This window comes from Bolinopsis microptera, chromosome 9, assembly GCF_026151205.1.
Source record: "Bolinopsis microptera isolate Bmic1 chromosome 9, MBARI_Bmic_1.0, whole genome shotgun sequence".
Lineage (NCBI taxonomy): Eukaryota > Metazoa > Ctenophora > Tentaculata > Lobata > Bolinopsidae > Bolinopsis > Bolinopsis microptera.
In genome coordinates this window covers 6,978,940-6,995,672 of record NC_087080.1, presented here as the reverse complement: position 1 = coordinate 6,995,672, position 16,733 = coordinate 6,978,940, and the positions used below count along the sequence as shown (strand labels likewise).

Sequence of the window (16,733 nt, the reverse complement as noted above, 5' to 3'; positions counted from 1 at the left end):
TTCATCAAGCTAAATTGGGTCCAATAGGTGATCAATTTGTCTGGCACACGGTTCACCTGGATTGTTCCCCGGGCGCCGTCTTTAACCCACTGTTTCACAATCCTCAATATTGGATCCAAGTTCTGCTCTGTCTTGATCCTTTCCAAATCTGGTAAGCATTGTTTGCCTGTCTCTGTATCTGGTACTGCAAAGGTAACCTGTTTACAATTACCCTGCTTCTTCTGAAGTCGTGGCATCACATCGATGCTGCAAATACATACAGGAACATCCTTCTCCTTGAGCTTTACCATCCTCACATGTCCATCATGATTGTCCTCGAACAGGAGTTGTAGATCACTTTTCTCCGTTTGATCTCTCTTAGTCACCTTTTTTTCATCATGCTCATCAATTATCTCATCTGTACTCTGCTCTCTCCATATCTCATTCTTCCAGCCATTTATCCCCTCACTGATTACTATCTCGCTCCCACTACTACACACTCTGCTGTTCTCTCCCATACCGCACATGACGTTATCAGCGTCACTCACCACACCAGGACTCTTCTCAGAGGATTCACTAACGTCAGAAGCGTTGTGATCACGTGTAACATTACTAGAGGATTCACTAACGTCAGAAGCGTTGTGATCACGTGTAATATTACTAGAGGATTCACTAACGTCAGAAGCGTTGTGATCACGTGTAACATTACTAGAGGATTCACTAACGTCAGAAGCGTTGTGACTCGGGATGGTATCGACACCCAGAGACCTGGTAAACTCCTCTCCTCTCGACCTCTCCGCTCCACTGACTTCTGTCTGGCATGATGCTTCCACGAATTTCCTTCTGAATGGAAATCTGCTCAAAAAGTCACATAGCGTGTTCTCTTTTCCTTCAATGTGCACGATATCAAAGGAGTAGTTGGAGAGCTCCTGGCACTTCCTGATTAAAGCAGGATCTGATTTTGAGAACAGGGTGTCGCTCGCTGATAGGAGACTCTTACAGTCCGTTATAACTTTGAACTTGGTGTTTCTGAGATACATCTTCCAGTGATCAATGGCTATCACCATGGCATCAAATTCTAGCTGTGTCTGGCTCCTTTCTCTCTTGTAGGGTGGTACAGCTTTACTATAGAATGCTACTATTCTCCTCTCTCTCTTTCCATCTCGTACTATCTCCTGGCTCAAGGTAGCTCCGTATCCATGTTTGCTAGCGTCCACTGTCAGGTGATATGACTGGAATGGGTCCTCTGTATCAGGTATAGCCAACATCGTACTCTCCGCCACCGCTCTCTTTAGCTCCTCAAACGCCTCCTGGCACTCACTTGTCCACTCAAACTTTGCTTCCTTCGTAGTGAGCTTGTGAAGAGGCTTCGCGATTACGCTGTATCTGGGTATCCACTTCCTCACGTAGTTCAAGGCACCTAACACTTCTTGAACCCTCTTCACAGTGGTGGGAACAGGTAAGGCAAGTAGATCCTTAACCCTGTCCTCTGTGATCTGTACTCCGTCCTCGCTGATTGACACACCCACGAATGTAACTTTCTCCCTCAGTAGCATACATTTCTTGGGGGTCAACGTCAGATTCGCTTGAACCAGTCTCATCAGCAGGATCTCCAATCTGTCGAGATGTTCGCTCACAGTCTTTGAACTCAGGAACAGATCGTCGATGAAGAATATCAACTGTTCTATCGGAACTGTTGCCAGAAGTTTCCACATCACCTTCGAGAACACGCTACTGGAGTTCTTGTGACCCATGATCATACGAGCCCAACAGTATGACCTTCCCCTGTGCATGAACGCTGTAACCTTCTTCGAATCTTCAGAGTATGGTATCTGCCAGAAACTCTTAGAGAGATCGAAACTTGAATAAATAGAATCTGATCCTATCGTGTCTAACACGTGATTCAAGTTGGGTAACGGGTATTTCTCATCCATGCAGACTTTGTTGGTACCCCTCAGGTCTGCTACCAACCTCCATGATTCAGGATCTGTATTCTTTTTGACCAGAAATATAGGATGGTTGAAGTCACTGGGTCCTTTCAGGGGCTCTGCTATTCCCGCTCTCACCATCTGTTCAATTTGGCGGTCCATCTCTGGCTGAAGTTTGTACGGGGTAGGTATAGGATATGTCCAGCTGGGCGACTCTCCCTCCTTCATCTTGATCTTTGCTTCATACATATTGCAGCACCCGATATCAAATTCATCATGCGAGAAGCAGTCCCTGAATCTCCAGATTATCTCCTTCAGTCTGGTCTTCTCAGTGTTAGACATTGCCACCTCTATCTCGTCCAGCCCGAGCCTCTCAAACAACTCACTCTGAATCCATTTCTCCCCACCTATCTGTCCTGGCTCACTCCTGGTCTCCTGAGCTTGGTCATCAATTGCAGTCCCTCTCACTCCGACATCGTGACCCCTGCTTCTTTGCACGCCGTGTATGAAGTCTTGATCGCCTACAGGCTTCAACAGTGCAATGATCTTGTTCTTGTGAATTGTTATCGGTTCATCAGTTGCGTTAATACACTTCATCGGGATCAGTCTCTTCTCAGAGTGCACAACTGCATGAGCGAACAGAATTCCTGTCTCTCCAATTCCGTGCTTGTACTGTGGCTCAATCAAACCCTTGAAGTTCACTCCTTTCGCCTGCAGCTTTCCACTGATGTATTGCACCGTGTTTGGAGGAATGACTGTGACTCTGCTACATCTCACTTTTATCTGCTGCTTTACATTCTCCGGCTTCTCCGTGAACGGCACCTCATCTCCGTTATGCAGCACCAATCTGCACTTGTTATAATCCAGCGTCACTCTATTCGATCTCAAGAAGTCATCTCCAATCAGGAACTCTGTGTCTAACAGATCAGTTACCACGAAAGTGTGCACAAACTTATTTCCAGCAACCACCACTTCCATCTCTAGCTCTCCTCTGATTTGTATCGTGTCTTGAGAAAATGACTTCAAGGTCATGTTACACGGTCGGATCCCGCTCTCTAGTCTCAGTCCTCTCACAAAACCCGTGGACACAATACTCACAGCCGACCCGCTGTCAACAAAAAGGTAGGCTGCCACTCCTCTGCAACTCCCAGCCACCAAGATGTGTTTCCAGTTTACCGCATTCACCTCCTTCTGCTTCCCAGATGATTTTAATTGCGACTGATGGGAAATGAATTTTTTCCAGTCGCACGCCCGTTTAAATGGTCTCCCTGCATTCCATGCTGTTCATTCACTGTGGGTCTGTACGGCCCTCCTCGTTCTCCAGATTGCCCTCTGTTGACGTTACAGAATCTCTGAATGTGTCCCTCACCGTGACAATTATAACAAATCAATGGCCTGCGACTCTCTCCTCTACTCGCACCTCCACTCGCCCCTCTACTCGCACCTCTACTCGCACCTCTGCTACTCCGCTCAACCGGACTCACTCTACTCCTACAAACACTGGCAACATGCCCTTTACCTCCACACAGCTGGCACACAATATTGCTCCAACACGAGTCAGCCTTGTGACCCTTCTTCCCACACATTTGACAGTCATTCTCATCCTCTTCTTTCTCACCTTGCCTGCCAACACCATAAGTTGGTGCCCGGAATTCCAGTGTATTTATTGGATCACTGTCAAGCTCTCCCTCTACTGCCTTGGATATGTGTTCCTCCTGTACAGCTAAACGGATCACACTATCAAAATCCTCTGTCTCCGTGTTCATCTGAAGGAGCCGTCTTTTAATAGCAGGGTCTCTCACGCCCTGTATCAACACAGTGATACCTGCACTCTCTCTCTCCACAGCTCTCGGGTAGATCTTCTCAGCAGTATCCTGTATTCTCTCTGCGAACTGCTCTACGCTCTCTAACGCTTCCTGCCTCATTTTGTGAAACGTTGTCCTCATGATTCTCGCATCAGTGGCTGGATATAGCTCTCGTTTCGCCGCACTGATCAGCATTTTTACGTCACCTCTCTCCTCACTCAACAGTCGAATGTTCTTGACTTTCTTGAACTTTCCATCGTCTTCAATCTGACTGGCAAGTCTCAAGTCGAGATTGTCCTTTACTCCGCATAACAGGACCCACTGCTCGAATCTCTGCAGAAATGTACAGAAGTCATCATTTCTCCTGTACCTCGGCGCCTTAATTTCATCGTGTACTCTCCCTTATCTCTCTCTGTATTTCCGGGTTGCAAATCACCACTCTCAGTTGTTCTCGCTATTTCTTGCAACAAGTTGCTTGTGTTCTCCATCTTTACATCTCGTTCCCTCATCAATTCCTCTCGCTCAAGTTCTGCTTCCTCTCTCCACTTGATCATATCTCTCTCCAACTCTCTCACTCTGCTCAAACACTCCTCTCTCTTCTCGCTCAAATCAAACAACTCCACTTTGCTCTCTTTTATCTCCGCCTCTTTCTCACTTGTGTCCCAAGACTTCATTTCCAATTTCACCTCCACAATCTGATCCACAATCCGTTTTTCCTCCTCTACTAGTTTTCTCATCTCCTGCTCCATGTTTGTGAGTCCAGACATAGTACCACTTTCCTAGGTTCTCCAGATAGTGTAAAATAAGGTGGCACCAGACCAGTCCTCCCGAGGCGTACCAATGGTAAACAATGCCTGCTCACAAGTCTCTCACTACACACTATACTCTCAGTCGTTGTAGCGACTGACAACTGCAATAACTCACAATAACTAAGTATTGAACTCTACGTTAATACGACAATCACGATAACTTGTATTGCCAATTACTCTGATATGACTACTACATACATGCAACTAAGTGCGGTACTGTGAATCAAACGGTTCAAATGCTACAATTCGGTCCTAAGCTAGAGTTGAACAAAGGAAACAGTTGAATCGAGTAATAACGTTCGAATGATGAATATAAAGATATTATCAACAATCACAACTTAAACTGTGGCAAGACGGGCCACGTTGGGCGTTCTAGATCAGCGGTTAACACTTTGATTAAACACGTCACCTAAAGAGCTTTTCCAGAACTAATCCTAACGTGTCCAGAAATGCGTTATCGACACGCGCCACGTGATACCACGTGGTCACTTAACTACCTAAATCTACACTCATTACTAACGGTCATATTAATCACTAAATTACAATCTACACAACTGCTAAAACTACTCTAAAACTGCTGCAAACAGCCTACATATTACACTACGATGGAAATTGAACAGCTTAACCTGCTCATGAGGCTAGCAGGGTCTAACACGGAAACTGTCCTGGAGATTCTGCTTAATCATATATCGTACAAACAGTCCTTGGACAAGAATTCCAGACATCTACTTCAGACACTAAACCTTCCGTTGTGCTACAAAAGAAACATGGCCTTGTTCTGCCAGATATTTCAAAGAATAGCCAACATGGCAGACACATCCCACGGGGAAACTAAGAATATCCTACATTTAATGTTAAAGTTGAGTTTAGCCGCGAAGACCCCGGGGATAGTAAAGAAGACCACCACTATTCTTAACATACCAAACTGGTACAAGCTGCACAAGGAATGTGCTCAACTTGGTGATATACTGGTGAATGTTGAGAAGTGTGAGATTAGTAACATGTTCGCTGTGACGGACCTACTAATTGGAGTGACATTCCAGAACCCACCAACTGTTGAAGAAGGGACGAGGTTCCTGGAGATGTTGACTGTTCTCTGTAAGGATAGGAATGTGATGAAGGTTTGTGAGCGTTACCTTGACCTTGTTATCTCTGCTGTAAAATGCTCCACCAACGATACCAAGGTTAATCTGATCAAGATCCTTGAAATGGTGAAAGATTCAGAGGATTTATCCTCCGTACACGACTACGCGGAACTAACTGGAGGCGTTAACCCATCATACCAACCATTCTCTCTGACACATCTTTACAGTGAGAAGAATTCAATAGCGTGCGAATACCAGCATATAGCCGCACGGGGCTGCAAACTGGTTGGAATATGTGGGTTTATCATTAAACATTCCCCATGCTATGCAAACAATGTGGAGTTATGCACGGAGGAGAAGGCTTATGCCAACACTGGGATTCATTATCACGGTTTTGTGGAAGCTCAGGACTTGTGGTACTACATGGTAGTTACTGGGTAGGTGTTTGTTTGAGTTTGTTAAGTCGTATGTAAATACATTCGGTATTCACGAGTTTAAATTCAAACCAATTTTGGTTAAACAACGTAAGGATTCCGTTAAGATAAGCATTGTTGTGGAGTAGTGTTTACAGGTCTCAAAATGAGACTTGTTTTTATACCGCTTTTAAATTGTCATGTTGTGACCCTGACACGTAGGTTTCTTCTGTGCAACTCAATGTAACTATTGTTACCACTTGATATTACGTAAGCAGTAAGCATGTGGTCGTTTCATGTAATGAGGGTTTAAAAAACAAAATGTGGCATCTACAAGGCCCTGCGTACAAACAAAAGGAGCCTAGCAAATACTTATTGTGGTCGTGGATACCGTTTTCATTTTAATATAAATTTGATATGGCATTACTTTGTTGTTTCCTTTAAGCTCAACGTAGAATATCCTTATTCAGTGAAATACAAACCTTTGGATAACGCTTTTCTTATTCAACAACTTCTAACTTATTTAACGTTATCAGAACCTGAAATGTATCCCAGAAGTCTGACCCCGTCATTATCCCCTCAGCACAACAGAGAACGGTGTTAAAGTGCGAGCTCCAGGAGTGTGGGGTCTGAATCAATGGCACTGGTGGACTCGCTGGTTACCATGCCTACAGGACTGTGAGTTGGAGCAGTTTTGTGTCCAGTTTCATCTCAGAGGGGTGACAGAGCATTTAGTAGCGAGTTTCTGAGTTTAACGCCGAGCTTTTCTGTTAAACCGGACACAACTCTAGCAAAGCATTAACATGCGAATGTTTGAGTTTAACGCCGAGTTTTTCTGTGAATCCAGACAAAGGTCTTTTGTTGATCATGCTTCAACCTACTTTTGTTGTCGCCATAAACTTTTACGACCTTTTGTGTATCATAATATAATACAATCGTAATTTTAAAATACTATTTTTAACTCTGTTTCCTCTTTAATGCGTGACCCGAAATAACCGTAACTGCGGCAAACTTTGGCAGAGATGCATAACAAAGTACACAATTGATTCGTACTTCATTAATAGCGAGAACATCTTTCCATGCTTTACGGCATCATTTCACGCTTTTAATGTCCATCATATTAAAAATGATATTACTATGGTATGCTTTTAACAGCATATCACAGGTTGTTTTATTTAAAATGGGCATTGGTTCTTGGATGCAGCGAAATTTATCATAGAGGTTTAAAGATTCAGTTGGTTCATGGACGCATCGTAAATTTTTACAGAGTTTTTAACTATTGAATGCTTCACTGCAGTGTTTTGAATTTTAAGTGAACGCCCCCTGAGGTTTTGATTTTTCTTGTGGTCCGTCAGATTAACTATTGTCATGCTTCAATTTTCATGCTCATTTTTATAACATGGCTCGATTTCAGTCGTTAAAATGGTGTCGTGTCTTTAAAAAAGGTTAGACGAACAAAATGAGCATATGCACGGTATAAAATGTCGTAACTTTAGTAGTTATATTATGCTCGTACAATGAGTTTAAACGTCGTAGCTCATTAATTTTTAGAGTTGACTATTTCGTAACGTGAGAATCACAGCTTGGCTCATTTCACTCTCAGAAAACATGCATCCAATCTATCTCACAAGAATTATGTTTACCGCGGTTTTTACTTAGGTAGCACTGGTTTTTTGATGGTTTTAAGAAGTTCTAGAGTATTTTGGTTCTACTTGGCATGAAACGACCGTGTTAAACAGTTTAAATTATGGAACGGAAAGTTCTGATATATATTTCTTTGTTTGTACCGCTTAACTTGGTCGGTATTATACTCAAATCATTTGTTATGCGGTATTGCTGAACATTTTTAAGACGTTTATTTGATTTTTGATGTAACTTCATATTCCAGTATGGTTAAGGGCTCTCAAACATCAATTGACACGGACGCACAAAGCATCCTACCCAATAAGAACACACTGCCTAGTAACAAGCGAGTGCTGCATCTTTCCAATTCACAAGACAACGACGATGCCTGGTCCAAGTCAATGGAGCACACACTGCAGTATTGCAGGCACACGTTCAGTCCAGAAACATGGGGTAAAGTACGGGGCACCATGATGAGGGTGTGTTCAGATGATGGGACGAAAGAGTCTGACACACCACGTGATGTGACGTCACGGGAGAAGAAGCAGTCACGTGGGAGGAAGCAGAGGTCACGTGATTTGAAGGCAGTTAAAGAGTTGTTGAGGAGCAGGGAACATGGCAAGAAGGAGAGACGGAGATTTGAATCTATGACTATTCACAGATAGCGGAACTACTCGAATTATCAGTATACTTGAAAATCGAACTTTACGACACATAAGAAATGTAGTCACGTGACCTGAAAATAAGTTATGCAGTTACGTGAACTTCATCTGGTAGGAAACAAACTTCTCTCAGATTCACAATTGAACATACTTGGTTTTAGAGTACGACGTTGCGGTGTCTTGGTCCGCCAATAGTAGCTCTGCAACGTCAGTTCCAATGACAACCTGTTCAATATTCATTTTTATTCGAATATAAATTATCACTTAAATTATTCACATGTATAGTGTATACATCAAAATCCCCAAATCTTAATAAATTATGTACAATACATTGCATCAATTTTTTGTGTTTTATTCGACTAGTATTAAGAAATACAAAGGCAAACAATTGCAGCACGTGTTGGGACAATATGGATCAAGAAATGTTCATCGGTGATTAAATGATAAGTTCACTTAATGATAATGAATAGGACAGCCGAAATTTTTCATCCAGAAAGTTTAATTTTGCATTACAAAAGATCAAAAGATCCTTTTTTGATCTTTTGAAGCAGAATCAAATTGTCAGTGGTACTGCTGAAACTAGCTGTATTGAACACGTATAGTAGTACAGTTTAAAATTAAATTAAACATCGTAATTTACCCCGTTTTGTTTACAAAGTAACGCTAAAAGTTCCCAAAGTAATATCTTTCCTTCGTCAGTACATTTCTCCTTCCGCAACGAGTTGGCTTGCCGTTTACAGTAGTTCATAACATCTCGTTTTGGAGTTTCACCCCTGTAAAATGTAAATTCTACATCATCCCCGAAAGAAACGTACGTGCGCGCGCAAAATGTACAAATCACTGTGGCTGCATGTCCTACACAACTCTCGGCACATTTATGTTGTTCGGTTTGGCGCGTTACGTCTGGTCAAACCTGGCTTTCAAGATAGCCTCACAAAAATGGTGACGTGCCATAGCGTTACAGTCAAGCTTATCGGGTCACAACACAATCATAAACGAGAACTGTGAATCAATTTCATGACACTGATTAAAACGAACACTTTCGCAACATTTAGAATGCACTTAGTGACGTCGCACGACCTATTTAAGGCTTATTTGAACAGACAGGGTTGATATGTTGGCCAGGGTCCAACTCGAATAAAATGAAATAAGTACTCACTTTATAAATGGTCCAGGGTATTCATCAATCTCTTTCAGTTCTTGCCAATACAATAACTGGAGAACAAATACTTATTAAGACATAAATTTAGCAAATCTGGTAGATCACGTACCACTTTCGCGTTCGGTCTTATACGTCTTTATTTTGCTTAGTTACGCAATCGTTAAAAATAGCTACAAGCACCTTTATCACAAATATTACAAACCTTAAAATCAGAAACTTCCACGATATGGGGGGAATTGTCTTCATCGTTGGGGACAACACAGAGGAATTTGTTAGGAGCAAAACATTGGGCTCTCACGTGACACTGGGTATACTGAAGAAATAGCGGGTTAAAACCTACATATTTTCACGCCATTTCCGGGTTCTTGAACTATGATTATAATCATATTATGTTAGATTAACATAATTATATGCTATTTTGTGCGTTGACACCAGACGATGGCATATTATCAAAACCTAAATAAAGCTGTACATGTTATTTAAGAATGAACACAGAAGTGACCGGAATATGAGGAAATATTTGTACAATGTACATCCTAACATGTTTATCCTAACAGTGCAATATCATTTGTCGCAAATCAGAATAATCAGAAACTATTTGGAAAACCCAAAAACTGTCAAATGTACATATTGGTACTTGTTATACCGGTATAATAACAAGTTCAGTAAATTGCAGTGTACTAACCAAGTAAGGTGCAGTGTAGAGGTCAGCTAGAGCTGTTCCTGTTTCTTCCACAACTTCTTCTTCTGGTTCTGGGTAGTTACCATGTTATAAAACAATAAAATTATGCTATACACATACTTGGCATAGTTAACTAGTATCATGTACATTGTACACTCAATTAATTCAGAGGAGTGTAGAATTATCGATGAAGAGTATCAATATACATCAGATGGATATAATCCATCTACATAATCAATAGCTACCTGCTACATTAGTCAACATGGTAAATAAGGCACGCTCAGACTGCCAACCATTTAATATCCACTATTTGTATAAAATCTTTACCTTCAACTTCTTCAGAATTGTCCGGCTCAACCTCGACATCATGATTATCGTCAAGTACGTTAGACTTAGAGTCGTCCGTACTAAGCAGATCGTCCGTGTCCTCCTTTATTGGCTCAGATAGGTCAACTCCTTCGTCAGTTTCACTGATTAGGGTGATTAATTAATTAATTAATTAATTACATTGGTTAGTTACTTTGTTTTTGTATCAATTAATCAGTTAGATAGTATCGGTTGTTTAAAATATCCTTCGAATTTTACCGATTGGAATTTTGATTACTTGCATGTGGAAATGTGTATAAAATTGGAAGGAATCTTAGTGAACCGCATGACTAAATCGAAGCATTATTTAAAAGTGCTTTTTTATAATAGGGATTCAAAATTATCATTGCATCTCCTACAATGAGCTAATGAGATCAAAATAGTGATTTATTTCACTCTCGAGGGGGTCAACATAAAACATCACTTAGTCTTAATCAGTTAGTAAAAAATATAATCACGAAAGCAATTAGCAGTTCATTTCACAATCGCAGGCAATTAGCAAGGCGTGCCAGGAAGTGATCAGCAGTTAGGGTGTGGGCCAAAATTGAAATAATACAATTTGGCCCGACAAAAAGGGCTGGGTACTGGCGAATACTGCAGCGGTGAACTTACACAAAACCTCGTTCTAATTTTGGGTGAAATTTATTGTTGGATAACCAACGATACAACTGATCGTACCTGTAGGATTAGTTCATGCTCAGCGAAGAGAGTTTTTTTTTTCAAGAAAAATGTTTTTCTAAAAGACCAGCTATTAAGGTTACGATAAACATGCGATTTAAAAAAAACATGCAGCATATTTTTAAAGATTGGAATGTCAAGTTTGTGAACAGCACAAATATTTAAAAGCTCTGAAAGGGAATTTAATTGCTTTTTAACATGATCTGAATGAGTGTTATGAAAATAATATAATATTATATATGGTGTTCATGCTAACTTGTGAAACAGACAACCGGGATTATCCTACTTGTGGAAAAATTGAAAATGAAAAATATCTAAATTGTAAATTACCTAAAAGTGGGATAGGTGAGTATGATTACCTAAAAGTGGGATAGGTGAGTATGATTGATGAGCTGCGGCGTGATCGGGAGATGTTAGCATGGAAAAACTCATGCTCATAATCATTGGTATCACAGTTGGAGCAGGAACGATAAACCTTCTCCCCGACACCCCAACGCATCATACTGTGGTAGTTGTAGTTGGATGAAGGTAGGGGTGAGGAAGGGGATGAGTGAGTGCGCCTAATATCACGTGACCTGCGATGTACCATCGAGGTGAAATTAATGATCTTTGAAATGGTCAGAGAATATGAATGCGACATGAATTTGAAATGTTGAAGGACGTCACTATAAGTATTATAAAACTATGCGAGGAATCTTAGGTAAATTTGGTTTTGGTTACTTACTTAGTGATGTCCTGCGAAACAGGATCAGATCGGACGGATTCTGTGCGGGAGATATCATCACTGCGATCGTATAGTGGGTCTGGATAGTATCCCCTCCTGTCGTAGTCATACCTGCACAAATATGTAGCTGTCATTGAAGGTTAGGGTGAATTGTACTTAGACTTGTAATTAAAATAAATAATCAAGGCAATTAAAGCGGCACAAAATTGCCCGTATGTAAATGAAATTTGTAAAAAATTATTTTAAAACACTAACTTGTAACCAGGGTAGTTCCTGCTGGCCGCTGTATCTCTGTAGTATCTGTCCTGATATTGCCGGTGATACTCCTCAGGGTTCATACCACGCCGGTACATCTCCTCTCTACGATACAGCTCCTCTCTCCTGTACCTCTCACGTTCATACTCACTCCTGTAACGATCTCTAGGATCATCTCTGTAATCGTACGCGTAACGTGGATCCTGACGGCTGCGCTCGTCGTACTGGGACCGATCATCTCTATCCCTGGATTTAGATCCGTCCCTGGATTTTGATCCGTCACTTCTATCGTGGTATCCGTATCTGGAGCGAGATTTTGCCTCGGATACAAAGCTGTGATTGGATCCAGATGAGCCATTCCTGCGGTGGCTTCTATCTGCATAGCTGTCCTGAGCTGAGGTGGATCGTTCACCCCGGGCGTCCTTGCGTGAGGCTCGAACCGGTAAGCTTGGAGTTGATTTTGGAGGAGGATGGGTTTCTTTGGTGCAAAGAGCTCGTGGTTCTCGTAAGTACTACCTGGTCCTCCGCTCTTCAACACCACATTCTCGTATGAATCCTGAGCAGCTACCAGGTCAGCCACCTTATTTCCCATAGTCCTAATAGATTTCATAGACATAGTACTCAACTTCTTGGGTGCTGGGGTACTAGCTGTTGAATTCATCAGAGGTGTGCCGATTCCTCCGCCACTGATATTTGCTACTGAGTCTGGCGTGGGTCGTCGCATGATTTTCCTCTCCTCATACTCCGCTCTCAACCGAGCTATCGTGTCATCACTACCCCGGCTGGGAGGTCTACTGGAACTCCTACTCAAACTTTCACTCTGACCGATTGGTCGGGCAAAGGTTATATTGTTGTAGTTCAGCGAGGGTGAGGCTTGTTTCTTTTGTGAGTTCTTGAGGTTTATCCTCTCGTACATGTCGGTGGCAGGAGGTGGCATCAGCACATTATCAGCCACTTTCTGTTCCATGTTCTTAGATGGTGGTGGTGCAGATCCAAATGGTTGTTGCGTTTTAATTGGACCGGTTTGTGGTGGCATGCTGCTAGATTGCTGTGGTGGCATCTGCATGCTGCTAGATTGCTGTGGTGGCATCTGTATGGTACCAGATTGTGGCGGTGGCATCTGCATGCTACTAGATTGTGTTGGAGGCATCATCCCACTCGATTGAGATTGTGACATTTGGAAGCCACCAGACTGTGGTGGAGAAATAATCTTATCAGATTGTGGCATCTGGATGCCGCTTACTTGAGATAGAGGCATCTGATTTCCACCACTCTGGACTGGGGGATTCACTCCTCCAGTATTAGGGGGTGGCAGCATCATACCACCAAATCCAAACGGATCTGCTGGTTTTGAGTATCCCCGTCTCGAACTGTGTTGTTGAGAAGGAGGGTTTACACTGCTTTGTGCAGATGAGGATGACGCTGGAGGTGGAAGAGTGTCGGTGCGTCCGGAAGATGACATGGGAGGAGGCATGAAAGCTTCCATACCAGTGGATGGCTGCGAAGGTGGCATCGTATTTACATCAGGCATCGTATTTTCTGAGGGCGGTAGTGGCAGGTTGTTTTGAGGAGGAGAAACTGCAGTAAATGCATTTTGAGGAGGAGAAACTGCAGTAAATGCGTTTTGAGGAGGAGGAACTGCAGTAAATGCATTTTGAGGAGGAGAAACTGCAGTAAATGCGTTTTGAGGAGGAGGAACTGCAGTAAATGCATTTTGAGGAGGAGAAACTGCAGTAAATGCGTTTTGAGGAGGAGGAACTGCAGTAAATGCATTTTGAGGAGGAGGAACTGCAGTAAATGCATTTTGAGGAGGAGAAACTGCAGTAAATGCGTTTTGAGGAGGAGGAACTGCAGTAAATGCATTCTGAGGAGGAGGGACTGCGATGTTACCAGCCATTTGCCCTAGTGGTATGTGGGAGTTAGCAGGTGGTGGATAATCAGCTTTTTCAAAAGGTTGTTGAGTGAATGAAGGGTTTGGAGGTGATTGATAAGGCATCTGTCCAGTGGGTGCAGAGACAGGAGGGAAAGCTTGAAAACTAGATGGTTGAGTTGCAAACATCGGAGGAGCTTCACTGGGGTACACATCCTGAGGTTGGGGAGCCTGCTCTGATGCTTGAGTCTGAGGGTTACTGCTAGCTACTGAATCTCGAGATGGAGGCCCAAGCATAAATTCCGCCTCAGGAGATTTACTAGGGTTATTATCCTCCACAGGTTTTTCAAGATAAGCATTCTCCTGGAGGCCAACCCTATTGTTTTTCCTCTTTCCCACTGGAGCAAAAGCTGATGGAGCATTTTGGGTGAACATGGGAGGAGGTGGAGGTACTGTAACTTCTGCTGTGAAGTCATTGAATTGAGGTGGAGGCTGCACACATTCCTGGGGTGGAGGTTCTGTCATAATGTTAGCACTTGTAGTCCTAGACCTCGGCTCCGATACCAATGACTTGGATGTTGAGCTTGAAGTCCTTGCCCTTTCAGTAGCTATCCCATAAGGCAGTTCACCTGTTACAGTGGTACTGGAGTGTCTGGATCTGGGAGTGTTTTCATTACTTCCATGGTTGCTTGGAGGTGATGTAGCATGGTGATGGTTAGTTGGAGGAGCGAACTGTTGCTCTGATCCAAGGTTGAGATCTTTTTTCTCCCATAAGGGCGTTGTTGAATCTCGTTCTTTTTGGAACGGATTGTCAGGATTCGCTAGGGATACTGGAGGTTCTTGAATAGGCTGGTTGAAATCAAACGGAGTCATGCTGTTCATATTATTTCCAGGTTGTAATTGTGAAACTTGATCAAAGGAAGCATTCTGCTGTGCAAAGTTATCGGTGGCAGGAACTTGATCAAAGAATCCAGCAGGATTACCATTTATAGTAGGAGTAGATTGATGAGCTGTTCCAACGTTGTTGAAGAAAGAATGGTCGGGAAGTGGTTCTGGTTGATGACTAAAGCTCCCAGAGTTATGAGCTTTCTGCTCATGGTTATCAACCAGCTGACCTGCTGAATCGTGCCTGACTTTGTTTGAAGGATCAATCTGTTGACCAAACGATTCATGCCTTTCTCTATTCGAAGGATCGATTTGCTGCCCATAAGATTCACGCCTAGCTCTGTTCGATGATTGGGAATCAAACCGTTCCCTTGAATTCATATTGACTTGAGGAATTTCATCGCCTTGCCCTTGGTATGACGGATGAGTTTGGTTAGGATCATGGTTGGGTACTTGCTGTGTTTGCCCATCCCAATGAGGCTCTTCCTGCTGCTCCCGCTGAGGCTGATGTTGGGACACATCTGTTTGATTTTCTTCTTGAACACCTGGTTGAGCAAGGGATTGATAGTAAGCAGTCCACTGTTGGTAGTATTGTAACCAGGCACCATCAGGAGCATAAGTACCAGAGTGCTCGAAATAATGTTTGTTGAAATCTTCCTCAGACATGATATTCATTGCTTGTACCGGCTGTTGGGTTTCGTTTGTAGTTGTACTTTGCTGATGGTGTTGTGATCCATCTCCAGAGACCTCTTGGTTGTACTGGTGATGGGAGCCCTGCAGATCACTAGACACGCCATTTTGTTGCTGATGTTGGTTATGATCCTGGGGTTGCTGGTGCTCGTTCCAACCGTCTCCTGGTAGTACCCTGGCTGGTGCTCGTTTTGCTGCTCAACTTGGTTTTGATGAGGTTGGTACTGATGTTGTTGTTGGTCATATTGGTTGTTTTGTTGATATTGGCCATCTTGAGGATACTGTTGGTTTTGCGTGTGTTGGTCCATCTGATGGTGATGGTTTTCTTGAGGAGGATGAATACTGTTGTTAATCTGATTGCTATCAACAGGGGCATTTTCGTTGACTTGACCCACAGCGGCAACCCCATAATCATAATTGCTGAGATATTGATTAACCTGTTCAGTACTAGGCGGCTGATTATTTGGATGTTCAGCAGCTAAGTTATGGTTGTCAGAAGACTGGAAGTTAGGAAAGGCATTAAAAGAAGGTAAAGCAGACGGAGAAACAGGACTCTGAGCCTGAACCTGACCTTCTCCGTGAGGAGACACAGCCTGTCCCGTAGGTGACAGAGGCTGGTTCTGAAGCTGGGCCTGATTGATGACCTGCCCTGATGCTGCAGGGCGCTTAGGTCTGGAGAGGGGGTTACGGGATGTTCGACTTTTGATGGTTGAGGTAGTGTTCTGAGGGTTGAACATCATCGGAGGGGGAGCAACTGGGGTAGTATCTGGGGGTGCTGCCTCTTGAGCACCTTCCTTGCTGCCTGGTAAATTAATACTTTAGACACCATGTACAATTTACAGGATAACGCACTGTAACATTTAAATCTTATAATTTTGAACATATTTGTATATTCTGGATTTAGCTGTCAAGGCATATCCCACTTCTTGAACGATTGTTCTAGATTCCCGCTGAATCAACACCTCAACTTAATCATTTATCTGTTAAAGGTAGTCAACTGATTTAAATAAAATATAATAAATTAATTATGTCACTTACTGCCAAGAAGGCCCCACATCTTGCGACAGGATACAAATTACATCAGTTACTACACCATCATACCTCTGTTCATCACACT

General features: G+C 42.8%; 2 protein-coding genes across 2 annotated transcripts in view; both read right to left on the bottom strand.

Annotated features, from left to right (window-relative positions):
• LOC134821348 (protein transport protein Sec16A-like) overlaps window positions 1-15,592 on the bottom strand; it is a 27,491-nt gene extending 11,899 nt beyond the window's left edge. Inside the window, exons 1-11 of the mRNA XM_063832091.1 lie at window positions 14,062-15,592; window positions 12,501-13,749; window positions 12,172-12,417; window positions 11,917-12,027; window positions 11,552-11,767; window positions 10,476-10,618; window positions 10,152-10,219; window positions 9,669-9,779; window positions 9,464-9,519; window positions 8,945-9,077; window positions 8,456-8,529 (exon numbers count right to left, since the gene is read on the bottom strand). Coding sequence (XP_063688161.1) covers window positions 8,456-8,529; window positions 8,945-9,077; window positions 9,464-9,519; window positions 9,669-9,779; window positions 10,152-10,219; window positions 10,476-10,618; window positions 11,552-11,767; window positions 11,917-12,027; window positions 12,172-12,417; window positions 12,501-13,749; window positions 14,062-15,592 — 3,938 coding nt within the window. The remainder of the gene's footprint in view (window positions 1-8,455; window positions 8,530-8,944; window positions 9,078-9,463; window positions 9,520-9,668; window positions 9,780-10,151; window positions 10,220-10,475; window positions 10,619-11,551; window positions 11,768-11,916; window positions 12,028-12,171; window positions 12,418-12,500; window positions 13,750-14,061) is intronic.
• LOC134821260 (uncharacterized) lies at window positions 15,504-16,733 on the bottom strand. Its single transcript, XM_063831973.1, has 2 exons — window positions 16,655-16,733; window positions 15,504-16,418 (listed from the first exon to the last, which is right to left on the bottom strand). Exons 1-2 carry the CDS (start codon window positions 16,671-16,673, stop codon window positions 15,598-15,600), a joined length of 840 nt encoding a protein of 279 aa, XP_063688043.1. The 5' UTR covers window positions 16,674-16,733; the 3' UTR covers window positions 15,504-15,597.